This window comes from Saccostrea echinata, unplaced genomic scaffold (assembly GCF_033153115.1).
Source record: "Saccostrea echinata isolate AGI-Se365-2 ecotype Australia unplaced genomic scaffold, CSIRO_AGI_Sech_v1 ptg000040l, whole genome shotgun sequence".
In the NCBI taxonomy this organism is placed as follows: domain Eukaryota; kingdom Metazoa; phylum Mollusca; class Bivalvia; order Ostreida; family Ostreidae; genus Saccostrea; species Saccostrea echinata.
The window spans coordinates 6,920,001-6,946,421 of NW_026889789.1; the positions used below are offsets into that span (position 1 = coordinate 6,920,001).

A 26,421-nucleotide genomic window follows, 5' to 3' on the forward strand; every position below is an offset into this window, starting at 1 on the left:
ATTTAGAGTCTTAGAATTTAAGATTTTAATTCTTAAAAGTTATTTTCTTAGAGATATGACTCCAGAACTTGCATTGATGGTGATTAATTTGATCTGATTCTTTTCTAATCCTTGTTATACAATTTCTCGCACAAGTTGACAGCTGATGTTCTTGAGGAGTAGACGATCCAGAAGAGACCATGCCGATGAGCCGCAGTACTTTTTACATGCCAGGACCATGTGTTACGCCTGAGCCATCCGGTTATTGCGAGACAGGGACTAGACCACAGCAGTTGTGTGATCGTTAGATTTCTTACTGTGAGACCATTCCTGGAACCTCCAGAGGACTTTGAATAGTGACAATGACATTAACATTTGTCTATTGTTCTGTGTAAACAAAAATTTATTGTAAATTTTGGGGTTTTTTTTAAGGGGGGAGGAATGTAGTGGTTTAGATTTTTATTTCATAGCCCTCGTTTCGTAAATTATATTTTGCAAGTATTTGGTGGTATTTCAGTCAGATTATTCTATTTATCATTTGTTTTCAGTTGTTACTTACGTAAAACCCCTTTATTATTTGTCGTTTATAAGTTAGGACATGAGTTGACATTCCACATGTTTTACTTTTTAAACAGGAAGTGTCATCCATGTTGGCAGTCTTTCCATAGTACTTTTGAAAGCTGTGTTCTGATTGGTTAAGTTAGTTGTAGGATCTTTGATGTTCATTGGCTTTAATATTTGGGCCTATAGATAGGGTTTTTGAAAGCCGTGTTCGTGTAGTTTTCTTCACTTGGGTTGGGGAACACAACCTCATGGTTAGTTCCTCTTTACTGTGCTAAGAAAACCTAATGGTTTATGAGAGCACTTTTTGATTAGTACCTTAGAGTGCTAAGAAAACCTCATGGTTTAACAGTACTCTAGGTCTTAGCTAGCTTTAGTTTCACATTTTTCACAAGTTCTAAATTTTTGTTAGGAAACAGTTAAGATGTAGGTTTAATAGAATAAATTTATTTTCCCCTTTCCAAGTCCAGCCTGGTCTAGGGATTTGTAGATATCAGGTCTAATTCCTAGAACCACTATTTACTATTTATTATTTATTTTTGGTGTTGTTTATTTTCTGGGTCAGTTATTTTTAGAACCTAGAATTAGCATTGATATTTTCAGTTCAACTCTAGAGTGTTGATAAGTGGAGTTCATATTGGTTGATGTAGCTCATTTTCCTTACATTTTTCCAAATCATTGACATTTATAGCAGTTCTTTTAGGATTTTTGACCTTTTTCATAAGTATGGAAGCTCAGTAGGGACATTAATTATTTTCATAGGTTTTTCACATTCCTCCCTTTATTCTCTGTTAAATTTTGATTATTATTTATTATTTGTTATCATTTACAAAGGTTAATTCTCACTTTATTAAATTTATAAAACTTACAACTTTGTTTTCATTTAGCGTTGATCAAAGTTCAGATATCCCCTTACCTGGGTTGACAGTCATAACTGGAGGCAGTTTACTGCTTTAAGCCAAGTTGGCTAGTAACTTTGTTGATTTATCTATTAAAGAGTTCTACTTCCGGTTACACATTTTTCGGTTCACTTGACCTACATTGTTAACCTACATGTATCGTAGTATTTTTGCATTTGTATCTTACTGTAAGTTCGTATTTGTTTTGTTTAGTAGCTTTTACGATATTATTGACAACAGTAAATCGTTATCTATTTGTTTACGTTGTGTGAATCAGTTGGGAGACGGAATAGTAAGAGACTGAGCGTCGGAGACTACAACAGTATGGCGGATGAGACAGGAAACTTTGACGTTCCTCAAGCAGAGACACCAGAGGAATCTACCGCGGGGAATGAAAGACGCATTAAAGCTTTAACTGAAAAAAGGAAAAGAGCTGTATGAGACTCATTGTGCGATGAATTACAGATATGTAAGGAGTTATCGAAGAAACTCATGACAATTGCAGTTGTAAAATCAGACCCGAAAAAAATCAAGAAAGCAATACGAAGAGTAGATGTTGGATGTACAAAATACGAACTCACTTACAAATATTATGTGGCATCTCTAGAAGGATCTTCAACGATATTGAGCCTTAAACAGAAAAACCTTCAAGTTAGTGAATACCAAGAGGTAAATCTGAAAATGCAGAGTGCACTAGAGGCAGCAAAAAGCATTTGACACTCATGGAAAAGGATAACGAATCTCAAAAAACATCATCGTCCAAACAAAATGCTATAAAACTTAAATTGGCTGAGGAAACGGCTAAGCTAAAGTTTCTAAAGTTTCTCGAAGCTCAATTAATAAAAGAGGAAAAGATGGCAAGTATCCAGAGAAGACGTGTGGAGGTTAACACCATGCTTGAGCTCAACAAAACTTAACAAGAAGTGGAAGAAGAGGAATCCGATGATGACTTAAAGTCACAAGAAAATCCTCTCAAAGATATTCCAAAACAATCAAGCATTGAGAAAAAACAAAGAACTTTATAAAAACCTCAAATTTAAAATCCAAGACAGAAACACATTTCATGAGAAGGGAAATGAACATCCTCCACAAGTGTCGAGTCACCAAGCACCAGACATGCACATCAACTAATCTATGTGGGGATAAAACGCTTTGAGCCATTCTCCTAGCTACCCAATGCCTGCATCTGTACCAATAGCTGCACACAATCCAAATCAACTGAGTGAATTTAATATCTTTCTGTTTAAGAAGGACATTACCATGAACAGATTTACGAAATTTGATGACATTTCGGCTCCCTCCAAAGGCCATACGATACCACACCTGGAGCTATGTGAAGCTTTGTTGGCTACAGAAAGTGGAGAATTCATCAATCAGGCTTTACAGACCATATTAGAAGAAATTTGATACCATACAGACAGCAAGGTTGTGTTGGGTTATCTTTAAAAAAAAAAAAAAAAAAAAAAAAAAAAAAAAAAGGGCGCTTCTCCAACTATGTCAGCAATCGTGTAGAGCGCATATTATCAGTTACAGATCCAAAGCAATGGTTTTATGTGCCGACAGTTGACAATCCAGCAGATCATGGTACGAGGGGACTGAGATCCGTCGGAGACCTCCGAGAAAAGAGACTTCTTGTTAGACACTGAACTCGGTGCTACACAGGAGTATTCAATCTTGTCACCTGAATTGAATAAGGAAATCAGAATTGAAGTGAAGAAGACATCTTGTGCATTGGATGAGGACTTCGTACGTGGCCACATTCGTCAGATTTAGCAGTTGGCACAAGTAAGTTAGTGTAATAGCTATCATAAAGGGATGTGCTAGACGTTATTTCAAAAAGATGGGAGGAGTCGAACCAGGAAAACTGAGGGAGGAGTCTGAAGAGATCTTAATCAAGATCATTCATGCATGGGTAATCGCTTCCATTTTCATAAAGACCCCAACTGACAGCTGTTTTTTTTTTAAATTATTTATTTATTGTTTGCGGAAATAGAAAATAAAAACTCTAAATTTCCAGGGAAAATACAAGTTATCGATATATTACGACTAGAAATGGACTCAATTTATTTCTACAAACTAGAAGATGATAACTCAGGAGTCAAAGGCTCAAGTTGCCATATAACTAGCATTGTAACGCCTTTCTAATGCAATGTGATGCAACTAAAATCTCTCCACATTTGTGGATTGATATAGTCAATCAATTTTAATGAGAAAGTTAATGTTTAAATAAAAGATCAAAATATTTCTATATCACTAATTTTAAAGCAATGAGATTTTCCAGTTCAAATACCGTTTGTCTGATGCATGGTGAATATTGTCCAATCCATTGTGAATTCCTACTCATTTCAAAAAATCGGTTTTTATGGATATTTTTTAATAAATAATCCACAACTGTGTCACAAATTTATATTTTAATGACATACTACATGTTAAAGTCCATTTTGTTAATATTCTGCCCATTGTGATATCGCTACAACTTGTTGAAGTACGAGGGTGTCCGATGCATGGTGAATACACTCTATCAAAAAAGGGGGTGTGATTTTCCTGAAGAACTCGAGCGAACCCAGATTTCAGTGGCCAGTTGGAGTCGTAGAGAGTGTATATCCATCTCATCATGATGTTCGTGTTCGTAAAGTGCAAGTTCGCATTGTTAGAGATGGAAAACCAGTGGTTCTTACCCGTCCTATTACTGAAACGGTGCTGTTGATAAACTGAACTCTTACCGAAGAAACTCAGTGGCTCATACTATAAAGAACATTGATCTATCTTTGTAATTTTACAATGCTATTTTTTATTAATAGTTGTTTCATGTTTAGACATACATGTGAACCTAGTCTTGTGCAGTATCTAGTCATTGTCAGTATTATAGGTACATGTAGTGTTGTCGGCAAAAGGAATTTTTGACACTATTTTAATAAATGTATTTTTTAGTGTAGATGATACACAGCACGTTTGTGAAGTTTGTGAAGTTTTAATTGTAATTTTTAATTGTAGTTTTTAATTGTAATATTTAATAGTTATAATTGTACATCATTTTACAAACAAATAGTTGTGGTAGCAATATATTGCAGATATTGGACGGGGAATGTGGTGAAGGGCATTTCGTTTTTATCCAATCCGTTTATATCAGCTTATTTTGTTGAAATTGTCTTTAACTGTTTTTCGTATTAACTTATGGCGCTAATTATAGCTTTGCACATTTTCCTTTGTTCCAAGGAATTCTTTCTTTCGACATTTGCCGAAACTTACAGTCGTTAGCAGTGTAAGTGAACATATACATATGTACTTTATGCATTGTTTTTCTATAGCTTTTGCATTACTTTGATTTCTTTAAACTTTTCGGTCTATAACTGTGTAATGTTTACATTTTTCGGTTCACTTGACTTACATTGTTAGTTTACAGGTATCGTAGTATTTTTACATTTGAACCTTGTAAGTTCGTGTTTGTTTTGTAGCTTTTACGATATTATTGACAACAATAAATCTTTATCTGTCTACGTTGTGTGAATCATTTGGGAGACAGAAAAATCATTTTAATATTACATATGGCTATTGATGGGTCGGGATGACAAATTGTGTTGTTTGTATCTTATATTATTCGGATATAGTATACTGTAGGTATTTTAAGAGTGAAAAAAAAATACAGGAACAACAAAATAAAATTACGCGGTAATGTATAATACATTTTTTGGTGTTTTTTTACTATAAATAAAGATTTGCAGAAAATGTGTTCAACTTAATTATGTTTAGCAATTTTGAGTGCATTGAGTTCAATACACTTTCAAAGCGATCCTAGCTTTTTAATTTTTTTTCAAAGAAAGAAATATTTTTCTTCTTAACTCTTTTTCAAGCGAAAATTCATCAGGAATCCGCTCTTGTCCTTACATTACCAGTTTGTGAAGAGCAATTTTGAAACGATGTGTCATTTATAGTCCTTTTGTACATAAAATTGGTCAATGAATAATTGTCAAATAAATGAGTTATATAATTCCACGCATGTTTAGATACATCCGAGGGTGGGGGTGGGGGGTTAATTGAAACTACACACTTTCAAGTTTTGTTGATGGGTTGCACCGATACACCCCTTGAACTTCTTTACACGTAAGACAATGATCAAGGTCATTTACAACGGTGATCACGGGCTCCCGGTGCAGGGAACTGAGAAACTTGTTCTGCTTTAATCTCTTGTCAATTATGGCTAAATAAAACCTGAGAATAACGACTGAGTTTTCATTTTTGAAAATAAATGGTTCTATAAGTATTTAGTGGGTAAAAATAATATCCGTTGCTTTTATTTTTTTAATTTGTAAATTTAAATTTCTTTGAAAGTGCCTTGATTTTACAGACTATTCATGAAAATCCCAGATAAAAAGTATTGAAATAAATCATATTGTTTTATAAATCATACATATTAATTTTTTATTTATTTAGAATATTTCAGTTTTCATACCTGGATATGTATCTATAGATCTACAGTGTATGTATAAGTGCCACGACTATTGATTACATAAAATTTCCTGTCTAGTCGTTTTTTTTTTTAATGAAGGGTTTTACAAGGTGGTGGGTATATTGCTGTTACTTGATATAAAGAGAATAAAATCATTTCAAACTTTATTCCATTTAACCTCCTTCCCATATAAAATTCTTATTTTAAATTAAACTCTGTATTGAAATATTAGGTTTACCATTCACATTAACTTGCATTTTATGGATTTTAATCTGATTCCGCTGGAGACGTGAATACTTTTTCTTTAGGACAGGCAATTGTTTCTGTAATAATTTTTAATTTTATTCCCAATAGCATACATGTATTTGCTGAAACAATTGCCTTGTAAAATCTCGGTACTTGGTAATCTAGCCCCCCCCCCCCCCCCGAAAAGTCCGGCATAATGTTCCTGTTTGCTGCATTTTACTAAATAACTTTGCATTATAAACATAGCCTGAATTAGTCGATTAAATTTTTTATAATTAAATCAATAACAAAATTAATCCGAGTAAAGAATTCAAACACAATTTCATCAATATTTTTTAAATAAAAATCAATAAAATGAGTTTCAGTAAGAAAACGAGTTTTTTTTTCTCTATATATAAAAGTATAATTGTAAAAAAAAATTAATTCTTTAAGAGATTATGAATGACCAATATATATATACATTGTATATATATATATATATATATATATATATATATATATATATATATATATATATATATATATATATATATATATATATATATATATATATATATAAAGAGAGAGAGAGAGAGAGTTTAACCTAACGTATTGTTAAAGATTGCGATTCTTAATTTATCTATGATTAATCCCTAATAATTTTAACAATGTTCGAGAGATTCCGAATAGAAAGTCCAAACTGAGGCCAAAACGTGCGAGAATCGTGTACAAAGCGTGTGAGAAACATGTGCAAAGCGTTTCGTGCAGCCATTCGTGTAAACCGTGCAGCTTTTCGTGCAAAGCATTTCATGTAATCCGTGTAGTGTTCCGTGCAAACTGTGTAGCGTTTCGTGTAAACATTGCAGCGTTTCGTGCAAACCGTGTAACGAGCCTGTACCGTTCGTGCAGCGTGTGTGTAGCACTTTTCAGGGTCTGTATCTCCTCTTGTAAAGGGCATGGCTCTTCATTTCAACAATTTATAATCCCCTTGACCAAAGAATTTTTTGTATTAAATTGGTTGAAATTGGCCCAGTGATTTTTGAAAAGAAGTGAAAAATGTGAAAAGAAAGAAAATCTGGCAGTTTCATTCTTTCATTTCAAAATCATTTACATAACTGATAAAAAAAAAAACTTTTCTTTGACTGTACTTTGAAAAAAATTTAAATTACAGATATGATAATTTTCTATCAATATATTTAATCTGTATTATGATTAAATTTTTCACTGTTCGTTATCTTCGAGAACATATCTACCTTATGCATCACCCTCCCCCTCGAGAAAAACGTCTGAAGACTTTTTTTGTTTTGTTTGTCAAGGAATTTTTGCTTGATAGTGCTCACCCTCCCCATCTGAAAATGTTTGGTAGTGCCCTTTGAAAAAAGTTCATCTGTTCACATATCTCAAAATGTCAACAGAATGTTAACAAATTGAAAGAAAAATATGCATCACTGGTCAATACTTTATACTTATTATAGTTATACATCATCATGTACATCAGTGTCTTCTATAAAAGATTGGAAATTTTTCAATCGAAATTTGTATATGACAATAATTGTCATATACAAATTTAGATTGAAATATTCTAAATTTTGGTAGAGAACATCAGAAAGACAACTGGACACAATAATATCTGGTGAAAAAAATCAACATTACCTATCATTTTTAGCGTTTCATATTTCATAATATCATACAGGTTACCTTTATACTGTATGAAACAGATCAAATCAAAGAAAATATTAAACTTAATGTACACGTACATGAATTTCAGGGGGTGATTATTTAATTCCTGGAAATAACGGTCTGAATAAGCTTTCAGTGTTTGTATTGTAACTTTCTTGTAAGAGTTGTGTTGATGGTTTTGATTAGTTAATTGGATCCACTCATTTAAGTTTCCTCAGAAGTATTGTTCGATGGTTTAAATTAGTTGGCTCCACTCATTTTCTTCCCATGATACCTTCTATATGCAAACCATACACCTTTCAACTTTGAGCTTTATTTCTGCTTTCAACAATACATGCATTTGCAATAATGTTTGCACTCAGTTGTAACAATCAATAAAGCAATTATTTGAAAATAATTTATTTTCAGATACTAGCTGATACATATTGATAACAGTTTGTGTTCCTCTGTATCAATTTCAATAAAAATAAAAGAAGAAAATAATACTCATAAACATAAACAAATCTTAATAGAAATTTTACATTATAATGTTAAAAATGATTTTGTACATTCTAAATGTATTGATGAAAACAAGCCCCAATTTTCAAATGAAAAATGAAATTGAAAAAAAAAATCTGGATGATTATCAGCTTTTTCATCAGTGGAAACTTGCAATGTCTTGTATAGAAATGATTTTTGCCTTTAATGACAGCTCAAATCTACTGTAAATCACTTTTTATTCCCGAGAACTTTATTTTGCGCAAAAAGACAATCTGCTCGCAAAAATTTCTTTCTTGCGTCAATTTGTATATGTAAAGGTTTATAGATGACAATTACCATAATTCGTGAAAATTTAGTCTCCATCATTATTTCCAGATAACTATCACACGAAAATATAGTGATCTACATTATACTTTTCCTGACGTTTCTGTTGCTCTAAACAGTTACTAATAATAAAGCTAAACTTTTTAGGATTGAAAGTATAGACTACAGTCAGCTGTATTTTCTCATTGGATTGAGTAAAACTTATTTTCTGTTGACAGATTATGTATGGTACATGTAGCTATGTGACAGATTTCTATGACCAGCAAAGTGCCTGTGCTATTGTTGACTTCTGGCTGTCTTCAGGTGGATTTTGAAGTCAAAGGATGTAGGACTTTTTCTCTTGAAATCACAGATTTTTTCTTTGATTTGAATTGGATATGGCTTCACTCCTTTTATTTTCTGCTTTTTCAAAGGTTATGATAATTTTTGTTCATTAAATACTTTTATCTTTTAAGACTTCTTTCTTTAATTAAAATCAAGTAAATGGATGGTTAGATTATTTGTTCATACCTATATATATTTTAGTGAAGTACCGTTACCAATGTACGACTGAACTCTCTGATCCAGGCTCTGGATGATGCTCCAAATCATTATCTGGATGTTCCGAAGGGCTGTCATATTCACCAGACCTTAGTGGTAAGTGTCACAGAACATCTCTTGACTGATTTTTTTTAATTTCTCACAGCAGATACATTTGAAATATCATGTACATATTATACATGTGCTGAATATAGAACCTTATGTACTATTTAAGATTTTGTTTTGAAGGCATAAAAAAATTCAAGGAAATATTTGAAGAATTTAATTCCATTTTAAAACTTCTGTAGTCTAAAAGAAAGCTATGGAAATGTGCACAATAATTATTTTAAAAACAAAGTTAGGAAGTTGATAAATATCCTAGACTTTACAACACACCACATACATTAAATCAAAGTGCTTTTAAATTTGCATGATAAAATGCAGTACTGCTAGTGTAAAAATTATCTTAAATGCCATTTTTATAAGATATTTAGTAAGTTAAATATAGGGTAAAGTATATACATATCACTGCACAAATGTTGCGCAGCTGAGACACTGAAATATATTGCATGTATTAATCACCTGACAGTGTGTATATTTCACTGTGCAGTATGTATCACCAATGCATGAAGCTAACCCTCTAATTATATCACTTTCCAGATTTATCCATTATTGGACTTTTATTAGATGCATGACTTGATTTTTTTCTCTTACATAACTTACATTTAAATCTCCTACAGAAAAAACTAGATGCTGTCATGAGACAGTAATACCCGCACTAAGGTGTTTGCCTCTAAATGCACACTCCTTCATATTGGGCTTACCAAGGAAAAAGTCCAAATAATTCTATAATTTACACAGTACATGTATTCGTCAAATCGAACATAAAATGCTCAGGTGACCATGTGACCCATGAACCTCTTATACGCATTTCATATACTTAATTCATTACCAGTCTGAAATAACAGAATTTAATTAATGATGTAAATTAGGTTTTGATAAAAGGGGGGGGTATAAATTGTTGGCCCATTTTTAATTGGAACTTTTAAAGTTTATTTTCTCAACAACAAATAATATTATTTTAGTACAAAGCGTTTTTGATGAATTTATCAAAATGTGCAAACTTTTTTTAGTATTTGATTAGGCAAAAACCTCCTTTAAAAGCCATACCCAATCAATTTTGTCACCTCCCCCCCCCCCCCCCCAACACACACACACAATTTGCCAGTTTTTGGAAATAGGCCTAGATGGCAAAGTTATGTTAAAACATCGTTTGTTAGGATAATTTAAAATTTGTTCTTGTACTGTACATGTATGTGAACATCTTTTTGAAAATTTCTACATCACATTGGGCTTGCGTCACCCTACCAGTACTAGTACTAGTTTTACCATTATCATTTTTAGATTGCACATGCCATGTGACATGGTGCAGTGTTACATGTATATCAGTGGAAATTAATTCATTTTGTGTTTTAATTGGATTATATTTCATGAAGTTGACAGGACTTATGACAGTCGGTAAGTACAAGTTTAAGTATAGATTGGGGTAAAATAAACCGAAATGCAAATGGTTAGGTTAAAGTTTAAAAAGGATCAAAGATCATCGGCAATCTCCTACGCAGAGTTGTCGTTCGTTTCTCTCTCAGACACTGAATGTATGAGCCGATCGTAGAGAGTGGATCATCGATGCCACAATAGACGAATTTCACATTCTGAAGAGTTATCTCCCGTTGTCGACATTACATTCAGTTACAGGCATAGATCCGGGAATTTTTTTCCGGGGGGGGGGGGGGGGGTCCACACCTCGGTCCAAAAAAATTCCAGCCCAGAATTTCCTGAGGAGCAAAAAAAACAAAAACAAAAACAAACAAACAAAATAAAAACAATGATGGTGGGGTCCATGTTTTTAAAGGGGGAGGGCATCCAAAGTCATTTTTTATTTGCTTCTGGAAATCAGTATATAGTCCTATTTAAATAACTCTGCAAATTCCAAGGGGGGGGGGGTTCCAATCTCCCTAGCCGCTCCCTGTCCCTGAAATGACAAATGATCATGTGACTCCTAAATAGTAGAAAACTTTTCCATTTGACTATACATAATTTTGTTTCTTGTGTTATTATGTTATGTACATCTAATGGTTTAAGGTTATGAACCCTTGAGGTCATCCCCACTCTCTTGTTCATAATATGACTACATCAAATTAAATAGAAGTGCATCAATGATAAGATTACTTGACATTTCATTCATGAATTTGGGTCAACCTAGAATTAGGAATGAAAATCATTCAAAGAGATGGACCATTAAACTATTTGTATGTATTCACATTTTTTTTTATGTCAAACCAAAGTATTAGACTAGTTAGCATACATGAACAAACTGGGGTCTGGGAAGGGGAAGGGGCAAGGGGAAGGAGTTATCTCTTTACGTCTTAATTAATTGTTGAAAATTCCTAAAATGAATGTTAACCTCAAATCCGACTTGTACGTCTTCATTATTTTTGAGTGGTGGTGTCTCCGTATGAGTGAAAAATTCCCAAGAGTGACATTTAACAACAAACAAACATTAATGACTTAAAAAACACAATATACATGTACATGTTTATTAGTCAATGGATATACTTCTGATCATATCTCTAGTTCTCCCTTGAATCAGAAATGATGATATAAATATTTTAAGAATGATTAAGAGTTGAAAAGGTTGTGCATTTTAAAATTCACTTAAAGCTCTGTGGTTGAATTAGCTATACCAGTTTAGCTTATTTTGCTACTCAAAGCACCTTGATTAACTATTTTTAATCATACTGTTTTCTGAAATGTGAAGTTTTTTCAACATGGATACAAGTCATACCTTTTCAGCTTCTGAAAACAATTAATGCATGAAAAAAAAACTGCTTTTCAAATACCTTAACTCTTTCCAAGTACTTGTGATCATCAGTTTTTAGCTCACTTGAGTTTTTCTGGTTTTCTGATCACATTTTGTTTGTCATCCATCTGTCCGCCTGTAAACTTTTCACATTTTTGTCTTCTTCACTAGAACCGCCGGGCCAATTTCAACCAACCCAGCCACAAAGCATCTTTGGGTAAAGGGGATTCAAGTTTGTTCAAGTGAAGGGTCACACCCTCTTTCAAGGGGGGATAATCAAGAATTAGTGAAAATTTGGTGGTATCATTTTAAAAAAGTCTTATCAAGAACCACTGACTGGGCCCAAAAAGTTGAAACTTTCTTTACATAGACAGTGTAGCTTCAAATTTGTTAAAATTATGACCCACTGGGGTAGGATGGGGCCACATATGGGGATCCAATGATTTACATAGAAAAGTGCAGGGGATTTTTTCCCTCATAAATCTTCTTCTCATGAATAGCAAGGGCATTATTGTCATCCATTTTCGCGAAAGGGACCTAGGGGACATTAAATCTCATTTGTCTGTCAGTCTGTCCGTTTGTCAGTCTGTCCGTCTGTCACAATAAATTTAACCTTGGTCATAACTTCTGAATAATAAGAGATAAGGATTTCATATTTCACATGTACATTACCTACAAGAACTTTCTAAACATGCCATGATTTTTGAACCCATGACCTTGACCTTGAAGTTTGACCTACTTTTCAAAAAATTTAACATTATTTCAAATGATCATTTTGAAAGAGAAAAGATAGGGCGTTCATATTATACATGTATATTACCTGTGACAAGACCTTTCTAAATATATCATGACTTTTGACTCTGTGACATTGACCTTGAAGTTTAACCTACTTTTCAAAAATGTTATATTTCCTTATAACTTTTGATTGAGAAGAGATAGGACTTATATATTTGACATGTACATTACCTGTAACAAGATGTTTCCAAGCATGCTATGATTTTTTACCCCTTGACCTTGATGTTTTACCTAATTTTCAAAAATTTTAACTTTGGTGATTACTTTTGAATGACATATGATAGGGCGTGCATATTTGAAACAATATGTCATAAATAATGGCATCCCATCCACTAGGACACGGAAAGCAGGGGACCACAATTCTTTGAATTTGCTTGTTAGTCATTTTGATATGGAAACATCCTCATATAGTGTAGATTCAAGTTTTTTATGCCCTGCCATGAATATGGCCGAGGCATATAGTGTTTGTCATGTCCGACTTCAATAAAACGTCATATGCTGATACATACTGATGTAAGCTTTTCAACTGCATCAAAATTTTTGACCTTGAATTTTCCTTTGACCTTGACCTTACTTTTCTTAAATTAGTGTCTAGATCAGTTTTGAATAAACAATTCAAGATATATTTATCAAACTTCATATGCTGATATAATTATACTGCTGAGAGATATCAATTGCATCAACTTTTTTGACCTTGACTTTTCCTTTGACCTTGACCTCACTTTTTTAAATTAGTGTTTAGGCCAAACAAAAAAATATGTGTGGTTCCGGTTACACTTCCAAAAAAATTAGGGTAGGTAGGTAGGGATTTTTATTTTTTTTAATTTTTTTTTTTTAACAAAATGATTTTCTTAATTTTTTTTCTAAATAATACCTATCACTGCTTTGCAAATGGCATTTAGATGTGGTGTGATAATATACTAGTCAATATTGGTAGGGGACACCTACATGCTAGCTTGCTTTGGATTTAACACTATTAAACACTTGCACTATGTTTTGCAAGGAGGCCGTCATTGCTGAAACTAAAACTTAAACTGGAGCCATTGATGGAAATTGGGGGAAATTCCGGAAAAATATGAAAATTGCCAAAAAAAAGTTTAGGGTCGGGGGTATAAAATAGGGAAGGTCGGGTAACCTGAACCACACATATTTTTTTATTTGGCCTTATCTACATTTTAAATAAACCATTTCTGATATTTTTGTTGAACTTCTATGCTAATAGTAAATACATAATGATATAAGTTTTTCAACTGCATCAACATTTTGACCTCAACCTTTCAGTTGACCTTGACCTCTCTTTTCTCAAATAAGTGTTAAGCTCAGTTTTAAATAAGTCATTCAAGATATTTTTATCAAACCTAATATGCTGATATGTATTAGTGAGAGCTCTTCCACTGCATCAAAAACTTGAAAATGAAAATTCCGAAACCTTACTGCACATCAACATGACACCACCAACCATCTCCCAAAAGACGATTAGGCTACTGTGTAAAATGTAAGAGGAGTTCTGGGAACCAGGGGTTTTTTGCATAAAAAACGTCATATTTCGACCCTCATTTGACCCCCAGGGTGAAAATGAAAATTCCGAAACCTTACTGCACATCTACAGGACACCACCAACCATCTCCCAAAAGATGATTAGGCTACTGTGTAAAATGTAAGAGGAGTTCAGGGAACCAGGGGCTTTTTGCATAAAAAACGTCATTTTTCGACCCCCATTTGACCCCCAGGGTGAAAATGAAAATTCCGAAACCTTACTGCACATCTACATGACACCACCAACCATCTCCCAAAAGACGATTAGGCTACTGTGTAAAATGTAAGAGGAGTTCAGGGAACCAGGGGCTTTTTGCATAAAAAACGTCATTTTTCGACCCCCATTTGATCCCCAGGGTGAAAATGAAAATTCCGAAACCTTAATGCACATCTACAGGACACCACCAACCATCTCCCAAAAGACGATTAGGCTACTGTGTAAAATGTAAGAGGAGTTCAGGGAACCAGGGGCTTTTTGCATAAAAAACGTCATTTTTCGACCCCCATTTGACCCCCAGGGTGAAAATGAAAATTCCAAAACCTTACTGCACATCTACATGACACCACCAACCATCTCCCAAAAGACGATTAGGCTACTGTGTAAAATGTAAGAGGAGTTCTGGGAACCAGGGGCTTTTTGCATAAAAAACGTCATTTTTCGACCCCCATTTGACCCCCAGGGTGAACATGAAAATTCCGAAACTTTACTGCACATCTACATGACACCACCAAACACCTCCCAAAAGATGATTAGGCTACTGTGTAAAATGTAAGAGGAGTTTGAGAAATAAGAGTGTGACAGACGGACGGACGGACGGACGGACAGACATGAGTAACAACAATATACCCGAACTTTCTTTAGAAAGTGCGGGTATAACTAGGAACAATTTACTATAATTCATATTGAGAGATATCTATATAGAATTGTTCTCCTTTTATGCTTTGCGAGTTTTTGTTTCTTATTCTTTATGTATAATGCATATGTATATGTGATGCTGGACTCACTAAGAGATACATGTAGATGTTGAATTCTTAATTCATTAATTACTGGTAGAATTTTATTTTCATGGGATACAAAGGACTTGGTAGTTTGAGGTAGAGGCACATATATAGTTTACACTTTACACTTGCTTATTTAAAACTAATTTCAAAAGTTCCTTTATTAATAGTGAGAACAAAAGTTTAATTTTTTAGTGCATTAGGGTAAAAGCTGACAACCGAGCAACTATTTTTTTTTTCATGGTGGTAATGATGTGATATTTTGACAATTTTGCAAGTGTAGGTCGATGCCTGTAATTTATCTAGCAGTTTAATTATTCATGTAGTTGCACATTTCATCATTGTTTTTGAAAAGTTGGATCAAACTCAAATGACGTATACCTTTACTCCTTTATTCAAAATGTTTTTCTGTTGATTTAGAGGAAAAGGAAAATGTTTTTCCTTCCTTCTTTTTTTTTAAATATAAAAATTGGATCCCTTACAAATTTGACAAGTCCTTTATGGACATTTGGCTTAATCTTAGCAGTAAATTCATGGACAATGTAGAGTATAGAAGATACATTTTTTAATACGTTTGATTAACCCATTTAGCTCTCTCTTTCTCACTGTCTCTGAAAGTCCAATCAATCACCGATTATCTGAAGAGTGCACATTGTCCTTTTACATGTATATTAAGGATTTTTCTTATTCAAAAATAGTGTTTTTTCCTAATGATAAAATATATGCAGTTGTATTACAGTCATTATAAGTGAAACCAAATGAACCCAAATTAGTAGTCATAATCTAGACTTACTAGGTCATCAATGTGTGAAAAATGACCAAAAATTTAGGACTGAAAAAATAAAGCATATTGTGATTAACTTCGAACTTGTAAGACTGGTAGATGTTTTCTTTCGTTAACAGACTTTATTGGGAGATGACCAGTATGTTTTCACCAGACAAAGTTTTTGACAGCATTTCATCTACCAATACTTTATCCCAAAAAATGTTTCCTCGATCTCCCACACCAGTTGATGGAAAGTTACAGGGTACCACCTTCCACATCATTTGATGGTAAGTTACAGGGTACCATCTCCAGTGCCATTTGATGGTAAGTTACAGGGTACCATCTCCCATGCCATCTGATGGTTAGTTACAGGGTACCATCTCCCATGCCATCTGATGGTTAGTTACAGGGTACCATCTCCCATGCAATCTGATGGTTAGTTACAGGGTACCATCTCCCCCACTATTGATGATAAGTTACAGGGATTCATCTCCTACACTATTTGATGGTTAATTACATGATACCCTCTCCATCATACCATTTGATGTTAAGTTACAGGGTACCATCTCTAATGCAATTTGATGGTAAGTTACAGGGTACCATCTCCCACATCATTTAATGGTAAGTTACAGGGTACCATCTTGAATGTTATTTGATAGTAAGTTACAAAACACCACATGCTATTTGTATGAACCTACATAATTTGATGGTAAGTTACAAGGTATCATCTTTCATGCCATTTCATGGTAAGTTACAGAGTACTATCTCTTATGCCTTTTAATGTAAGTTACATAGTACTATCTCTTATGCCATTTGCAAAGTTAAAAAACACAACATGATATTTATATGAACCCACCAGGCCATTAGCAATGGTTTCAAAAGGGGGAATCCCCCCCCCCAAAAGAATCTGACAAACCCAAAAAATTGCTTTATCTTACAGCAACAAAAAGTGTGTTTGTGTGTGTGTGTGGGGGGGGGGGGGGGGGGGGCAGCATCTTAACAAATATTTACTATAGCAAAAACCTAAACTCAGAAAGGGGGCAGGCTTCACACAATTTGATGGTGAGTTACAAAGCAACACATCATGAGATGCCATTCCAATGACCATTGCACCACTCGTGATAAATTTTTATCCACTCTTAGAAAGGGTGCATGTACTTTGAGTTAGCTAAGATGGATTTCACGAGAATGTTTTTTTGATGAATATGTTGTACTTTCTTCCAATTTGATTGATTTGCTTGATTCCACTTCTACTTAATTTTTCTGCAACAAAATGAATATCAGTTGTAATTTATTTACATGAACTTTATCCGACATTTTGTCACAATGCCTCTTGTCTTTTATTTCAGGACCTGCACCGGGCTGGTATTAGTAAAACTAGTAACAACCCGTCTGTGGTTCATCAGGGAGTGTTCTCTACAGCCAGCTATGCCACACACAAAATCCGTTTCAAAGACGTGGAACTCTGGCAAATCTGTAACGACCTGCTGCAGAAGACTCCGAAGATTGGCTATAGCAGCAAGGTAGGACACATCCACATAAAGACAGTCATCTAATTTATCCTCTAGTTTCTCTCTCTACAAGGATTCATGTGGTTATATTGTTTGGCCAATATGTATGACCATACTTTATAATAATAATTTCTAATTTAAGAAAATAGAACTACGTTTGTAATTAAAACATGACTTTGATCATTTTAGTCAATCCGTGAGTTTGTTGTTGAGAAAATCCGTAAACTACCTGGAGAGTATCCTATCTTTAATGACTTCATCATGAAAGAGTGTGAGATTCTTCATCAACTGTTGACAGAAGTCCGACATACACTTACTGTAAGTTTTCACTTTGATGTGCACCAATTTTATATACTGTAAGTTCAGATAATGTAAAATTGGTGACATTGTAAGCATTATTACCTTCACTCTGACATATTGTCTTTTAAGAAAGCTCTAAACACTAACAAAAAGTGATTTTTGGACTTAAAGAAAAATATGTCGTATAAAAGGTATGCATATTGAAACTATTTAGTTCATTTTCAACATAGGGTACGTATCCACCTTATTTCAACAGGAAAAATGTTCAAAGACAATGGACAATTCATGAACAGAAATCAAGGTTGTTTACTTACACTGGGAAAAATTAATGGAAACAATGAATTCAATTACTTATTCTTGGTCTAATATAATGCTGAGAATATTTTAATCTTTTACAAATTGTGTAATTAATTGTAAATAACCATTTTTTCTATCTTACTTCTAAGGGTAGATCACTCTACAAGCATAAAACTACCCTACAAGTAGAACTCTTTAGTGTGCAGTGTTTTGAGCTTCCTTAAGATATACAGAACATATGTTTAATGTCCTTATTTGTTTGCAGTAGTTTACTACACCCCATTGTTTCAACTACTGTCTTTTCTAAACAACCTCATACATTTAATAATTCATAAATTTATGAAGTATTTTGTGTTAATTACAGTTGATAAGGAACGCCTCTGAGAACAATGTGATGGGTGACCAGCTGAGTGACCACTACCTGTCTGCCGCCGATGACCTCTACCACCTTAGGATCCCCAGGATCTGGTGTAAGATGATTGGCACCACCGCACCACCCTACACCTACAATGCAGCTCAGTGGCTCTGTGATCTGGAGGACCGCTGGAAACACTTTGAGAAGATCCTTAGCATCGTGTGTATTGTTTACTTGAAGGTGTGGTAGGATCTTTTGGGAGTGGAAATCCTTCTCGGAATTCTTTTTTGTTTCAGAATTAGAAATAATTTACACTTTTCTCTTTTCATTCTTTATTGCAAATTTCAAGTTTTGAAAATGGATTAAATATTTGATGAGTAAACACAGAGAAACATTGTGATGGAAAAAAATTCTTGACTCCCATTTTTAGTTCAATCCAGGCAGCAAAGTAAACAAGAATACTTAATTATTAGGTATTGTTTGGTTTTAATTCTACATGACTTGAATTTTTGTTGAAAATATCGTATTTTTTTTTGCATGTTACAGGGAAGGAAGGCCATGCCAGCCTATTGGTTAGGAGCATTCCTCAATCCTAGAGGTTTCCTTGCCTTGCTGAAAAAGGAAGCCATCAAAAGTTACTGTGGAGATAGATCAGGCAATTTCGAACAGTTTACCTTCCAGACTGACACAACATTCAGAGATTTTGGACATGTAAGAATATTTTTTTAAATTAGGGAAAAAAGGGAAATTTCATTGTTTCAGGTTTAAGGGATATTTTCTAAAGCTGTCATGCTTAGCTTCTGTTAAAATCTAAATGTTACAGAGGAAACCTGCTTTGTGCTGCAGATAAAGATGTTTGTGAAACAAGAATTTAAATGGCATTGATAAAAGAAGTTGATTTTTGATATTCAGGAGAATTTTCTGTGTATACAAAAAAATTAGGGAAATAAAAAAGCGTTCTGATGTAGAACTTCTGCTTTCTTCTTTAGTTGCTTCAGCCTCCACCAGAGGGTGTGTACATCCATGGTATCCACCTCTGGGGATGTTCCATTGAGAAGACGACCAAAGAATTCCAGGACCAGGCCTCCAGACAGGGTTATGCCCCACTTCCTGTCCTCCATCTACAGTGCTACCCGATTAACGAGAAACCCGCCCTACAGGAACCCTCTATCCAGTGCCCACTCTATCCCTCCAGAATAGCACTGCGTGACCCCATCATGGAAATTGACATCAAGAAGGAGGGAATCCCGCCCATGAAATGGACTCTACGTGGGCTCAAAGGTTTTATAGCTTCTGATAATCCACAACCTCTGTAGCAAATTGTAAATTGATTTCTACATACCATGATAACAACACAATGTTCTATTCTAATCCTGCAACGAAAACATCCAATAAGGCTACACTTTAAGTTAAATTAATTAAATACAAGCATAATCCCATGAAGATTTCAGTTTACTCAATTCATGGATGGATTAGGGTGAGCTAGATCACAACATGGGATAGGTTAAGTTTGACATCCAATTCCGTTTTCAACAAAATTTAACATTTTTTTTCTCTCTCTAAATGTGAATGCTCACTTCTCCTATCACATATCTCTTCCCGCCCCAACCAACTGGAATTTACACTTCACGGATTTGCTTAATATATGTTTATCGTATAATATAGTGTTTATTACATGTAATACCAGGATCATACAACTTAAGATTCACATCATGGTCATGTTATGAAAATACTTTATTTTCATAAATGTAGTGAACAGTGTTGTACATTACATAACAGGTACAAATATATGACAATGTGCATGTTTGGAAATAAACCAGAAGAGCATATTTAGATGTACAGTATATATATATTCTATATAAATATTGCTCTAAAATATATAGATCAACAAGTAGAGATAAGAAAATCCTGTAGAATAATATATAAATATTAGTAAATAATATACCGTATTAATAAACTATTAAATAATTAACAAGGTAAAATTGAATGACAATACCATTTACTTCTACATACGAGTATATATCTAATACAAGTATATTAAGGAATTCACCCTTAAATTGTGTGTCTCAAAACGATTCATTTCCAGTATCATTGATGCACAAGATCCAATTTGTTTTGTTGTTTGATTGAAATATGTAATAACTGTATATGTAAATGTTATGGAATAGCTGCTATATTTTTATTTTTTACTGGAGATACTTGTACACTGTCAGTGTGTTGTCTAATTGTCCCAAATAGAGGTTGTTCTCATCATCCACACCCTAACAAAAAAATACTATAGTTAACTATAGTTTACTATAGTTAACTATAGTGATAACTTTTACACTTTGATTTACTATAGTGATAACTTTGTCACTTTGATCTACTAAAGTGATAACTATGAAAACTTTGATTTACTATAATGATAACTTTGACACTTTGATTTACTATAGTGATAACTTTGACACTTTGATTTACTAAAGTGATAACTATGAAAACTTTGATTTACTATAGTGATCACTATGAAAACTTTGATTTACTATAGTGATAACTTTGACACTTTGATTTACTATAATTAACTTATTAATTTGTTTTTAAAGTTGACAGTTAAGCATATTAAGTGGAAAATGGGTTTATTGGAGCCATAAAAATGATTTTTGAATATGAATGGGTCAAGTCTCCATTCTTCATTAACGTTTATATGACGGAAAAGTAAATGTAAAATCTATTCCATGTTTTTTTTTTTTTTTAAAAAATGGAGTCTGAACTCATTCTATATGAAAATCGAACATTTTCTGAAAAACGTTTACGCTTCAACAAAGTCTTTTATTTAAATCACACTGACACAACAAGACAAGCAGACTTCGTAGCGTAATGGTTAACGCGTTCAGTCTTACGCCTAACCGTGAGCTTTGGATAGAGTTCGAATCATGCGTGAAGCTTTTTTTTTCTTTCTGACATACCTTAAGCTTAAAACATTAGTAAAAATAAATTATTTGTCAATAATTTATTCAACAAAATATAGCAAGCAAAGTGTTAAAGATTATATTGACGATGTAATTTGTTAAAAATATATAACTTTTCATGAACTTTTAGAATTGAAAAATATCTTCTTTCAGAGCGGGGGATTGTCCGCGCCTTACACGCCTTCATTCTTTAGAGGATTCAGATAGCGTGATTTCAAAGCAGGGATTAGCTCACTGAACTAACACACGGGGATTAGTCCATTCACATATCATACCAATGTAAAAGTAAAATCTAGAGGATTAGCTTTCGAAGCAGGGATTAACTCACTTGAATAACGCACGGGGATTAGTCCATTTATAACGATTTCTAGGGAATTAGTCACATCTAACGATCTAATGTTATATAGGGAAAAAATCAGTAGAGGTATAATAGGGCATGTTAACCCCAAAAATGCACGGTGGAGATTTTTAGTTTCAAAAGAGGGATAACGATTAAAAAGGGGAGTCACAAAATACTGTAGGTTCGAAGTAAACAAAATATAGTATTCTTCTGCGTAAATTTTTTTTGCATTACACAGCTTGCATATTAAATATTTATAGATGGAAGATCAAATTATCTACTTTATTTTTTTTCTGTGCGGTATAGCATTTGTGCAAATATGAGTTACTGTGGAATCATCATTGTTCGTGGGGGATCAATGTTCATGGATTTCGTGGGTAACCCTTACCCACGAATTTACATCCCCACGAACATTTTTTGTCAACGTACTGATTAATTAAATCTGCCAAATAAACGAGCTGCCCACGAAATTACATCCCCACGAACCAATAAAATTTTGCTTGCCCACGAACATTGACCCCCACAAATTTAAATGATTCCACAGTAACCGTGAAATACCTTTTGAATCGAAAAACTGTCGTATACACCCGGTGTTAAAATCGACTCTCTCATTCTTTTAGCGACTTCCTAGAAGTAAGAGTTAGACCCGATGGATCGTCTCTCATATATCCTATCTACTATGTGCTCAAGTATTGCAATATAACCTTGAAAGAGATAAACTATTAAAATGACATTTAAGTAAAATTTCTATTTAAAGATTCGTGCTCAAGGGATTCTTTAAAACAATTAAACTAATCTTTAATTACAGTATTTAAATCCTCTTGAACAGAAATGTCAGGGAGTCCCCCCTTTTCATTTTTGAAATATGCCTCTGATTTTAAATTATAGATATTGTAATTTCATATCAATTTAAACTGTATTTTATTTTGCAATTGATATCCAAACTTTTTTTCCTTTAATAGGAATTGCCTACTGTTTTCATTCCTTAATTTAGCTGTACACGTTCCCGTAGAAAACGGGGTGCATGGCTAACCTCTCCCAATTATTTTCCTACATCTAGTATACTATAGAAAACATAGCTAGCTAATGCGTGCTCCCCTCAGTAATAACGTCTGAAGACTTTCTTTTGCTTGTAAAGTAGTTTTCGCTTGACAGTTCCAGCTTCCCCCAATTAAATGTTTGACCCCCCCCCCCAAAAAAAAACAAACAAACTGATATTGCTTCCTATGGGCCTCTACAATTTCTCTGGAGAGGCCTCTGTATTAGTTGAATAAAGTGCATGTTTGAATAGTGAGTGTATAATAGAACAAAAATCGATTCAATTTCTTCCATTCTGAAAAACTCGAGATGTATCTTTGTTTGTAAAGATTTTTATGGAGCTTTGAAATCCAGTAGAGGTATGGTAATTTGAATTCAATTTGATTGTTAGGAATAGTAAAAAACATTTTTAAAAGAAAACTGAAAAAGTTGTTGCCTATGACATTTAATTAAAGTTTTCTGTCTCAAATCAATTTCCTCTTCTGCAGCAAGTTTGAGACTTTAAAGTCAAGTAGAATATCCAACATTATATATCATGGCATACAAATGGCGTACAAATTCTCATAGGCATAGGCAAAAACTGTCCCCTAATCAACAAAATGACCGACAAAAAATTATTTTTAAACATGTTTAACACATATTTAAAAATTTGTCTTGAAAATACACTAAATGTTAATTTTTAAATTAGTGTTCTTTTTTTTTAAAATAATCAATGAATTCTAGACAAGTTAATTACCTGCAGCAATATCACAATTAGTAATTTGGTATACAGTAATAACAAGCAAGATTTATAATGAGTTTAAATGAGGAATTGTTTATGCTTGAAAGATTCAAAACTATGAATTTGGTGCAAAGTAATGATAAGTAACGTTTATTATGATTCAATTCATGCGATTAATTTAGATTGAATAAAGTGCATGCATGGACAGTGAGTGTATAATAGAACAAAATCGATTCAATTTCTTCCATTCTGAAAAACGCCATTCACTGAAGATATTTGTACACTGTCAGTGTTTTGGAATCCCGTTGCCCAATGTAGAGATTGTTTTTATTATCCACACACAGACTACGGGGACGGTCTACCCCTTGCTGTCGTGTGAGTAATAGATGCAAGAACTGACCGTCCTGATCAAGGAGATGAACAGTTTCACTATTGCTATCACACACCAGGATGTGACCGAGGACATCAGTACATATTCCAAAGGGACGAAACTTTAACTTCTGACCGGTGTAGGAAAATCTGTGTTGTCCAGATTTATTCACCACCACTATTCCTTCATTATAATCTGCTGTGCAGATATCTCCATTCGTGTTTTCTGTTATGTAATGTGGTACACTATACAGTCCCCGTTCTTCGTTGCCCTTCTGTACGTTCTGAAGTTGTTTTCCTGTCTTGTTGTACCTGGTGACTTTAGCCTGTTTATCTTTCCACATCCCTACAAGTAAGTCCCCGTTGATGTGGGAGGAATGTATGCTGAATGGTTCCCAGTTCCCTGTTTCAATGAATTCAGTGCAATTGCCATTCTGCGTGACCCTAATTATAACTTTTTTTGTTCTATCTGCAAAGATCAGAATCCCGTCCTGTGTGACTGTGTGATAACCGTCATATCCACCTCTGATTATAATCTTCTGTAACTCATTCCCCTGTAGATCTGTTTGGACAAAATTACCGTCATTGTCACTGATCCAGATTCTGTCTGATTGATCTAGTGATGTATGGTATATTTCATTAACACTCGATACATTGAAGTCACTTACCTCAGTGACAGAGGCAGATAGAGACATTGTTTGTTTCTTGACAGATTTCTTTCGATCTTCTTTCATCTGTTCGTATGAAGGTATCTTTGCTCTGTTGTAAACATTCTGTTTCGGTCTTTTTTCGCTCTTCTCGGTCTTATCACAGGGGACATTTATTTTACCAAGTAATTCGGCAACATCGCTTTTGCTGTATTGACCAGCAGTAAATTCTGGTGTGACTGGTTTTGTTGTCTCTGGTATGGATCGGATAATCGTCTTCTTTGCATATATTATTTTTTGGGGTTCTGTAGAGTACAGGCATCTGTGGAGCTCTTTGACAAGGTTATTAAGGTAAGTGATGTAATCATCCAATGTCTTGTCTTGAGTTTTTAAATCTTCTAATAGGGATTTCTCCATCTGGTCTAGCTGTTTTATGCTCTCAGATACAACTGTGTCCACCAGACTTTTCAGGGACTCACCTTCAGTCTTCATGGATGTTCTGATGTTGTCCATCATTGTTTTGATTTGTAAGAACTCTTCTGTATTTTTTTTATGTAAAGCATGTGAAGTGGGGAGAAAATAATCGTGAATTCTGGACATTTCCTCTTGGCAGCGCACAATTTTCTCTGCATAGGTTACTTCAAGATCAATAAATGTATGCTTTTGGTGTATTTTTGTAGCGCATTTAGAGCATAATGGAACTTGGCATTCTTCACAAAACATGTCCACATCTTTAGTGGGGTGGATCTTGCATTTCTCAACAAGTTTTCCTTTACGCTGCTGGTAAAGCACCACTTCATGCTTCTTGTTTTCTGGACTTTTCAGATGTTCATCTCTACATTGTTTGCACAATTTGTGATGACAGGAGTTGCAATAGAATTCACAGTTTCTCTCACATTCTTGAATGCCACACTCTAAAAAATGTTGGGCTGTTCGGGGCATATTCATTTTGGGTTGTGCCATCTAAAAAATCAAAATATCAAAAATAAATATGAAGAGTAATTATTTTTCTTCTTTATTAGTACAGTAATATGCAATATTAAAAACAAAACAAGAGGCCACGGGCCACAACGCTCACCTGAGTCAATTTGTTCTACATCAGATTTTTCCCCTATGTACATGTATTCCTATGTAAAATTTTGATCAACTTTTGGTGCCTCGCCCTGTACACATGAGCTGTAATTTGAACAAAAAGAATCTACACTACTAGAGGATGCTTCCATATTAATATATTTTATCAAAGGTTTGCTGTTCTTGAGTAGAGGGGTTTTAAAGATTTTTCCCAATGTAATCCCTATTTTTGGTCCACCCTATACCCCCGGGTACCTATTATCAATCTTCACTACCTTCGGAGGATACCACTTAAGTTTCAGCTTCTCTGATCCAGCAGTACTAAAAAGAAGGTTGTTTAGGATTTTCCTATAGATTTCAACGTAGAACTTTGATTCCCTACTATGGCTTCTCCCTGTCCCAAGGGAACCTTGATCTGAATAATTTACAATCTACCTAAGGAAGCTTTCGCCTAAATTTAAGCTTTTCTGGTCCAGTGGTTCTTGAGAAGAACATTTCTCCTATATATTTCAGTGTAAAATATCGATCCTCTATTGTGGCCCCACCCTACTCCAGAGGAATGATTTGAATAATTTACAATCTTCACTACCTCAAAAAGCTTCCACATAAGTTTCAGCTCTTCTGGTGTAGTGATTTTTTCCTATGTATTTCAATGTAAAACTTTGATTCCCTATTGTGGCTGCACTCTACCCCCGAGGGGCCATAATTTTAACAATTAAGACATGTTAGGATGTACACTACTTCAGAAAGCTTTCAC

At 34.0% G+C, this 26,421-nt stretch overlaps 1 protein-coding gene and 2 pseudogenes across 1 annotated transcript; 1 reads left to right on the top strand and 2 right to left on the bottom strand.

Annotated features, from left to right (window-relative positions):
• LOC133200599 (uncharacterized) overlaps positions 1-26,421 on the bottom strand; it is a 64,203-nt pseudogene that overhangs the window by 13,599 nt on the left and 24,183 nt on the right.
• LOC133200611 (dynein axonemal heavy chain 8-like) overlaps positions 17,434-26,421 on the top strand; it is a 123,867-nt pseudogene continuing 114,879 nt past the window's right edge.
• LOC133200604 (tripartite motif-containing protein 2-like) lies at positions 23,841-25,556 on the bottom strand. The gene is made up of 2 exons (XM_061336398.1): positions 24,776-25,556; positions 23,841-24,553 (listed from the first exon to the last, which is right to left on the bottom strand). Exons 1-2 carry the CDS (start codon positions 25,554-25,556, stop codon positions 23,841-23,843), a joined length of 1,494 nt encoding a protein of 497 aa, XP_061192382.1.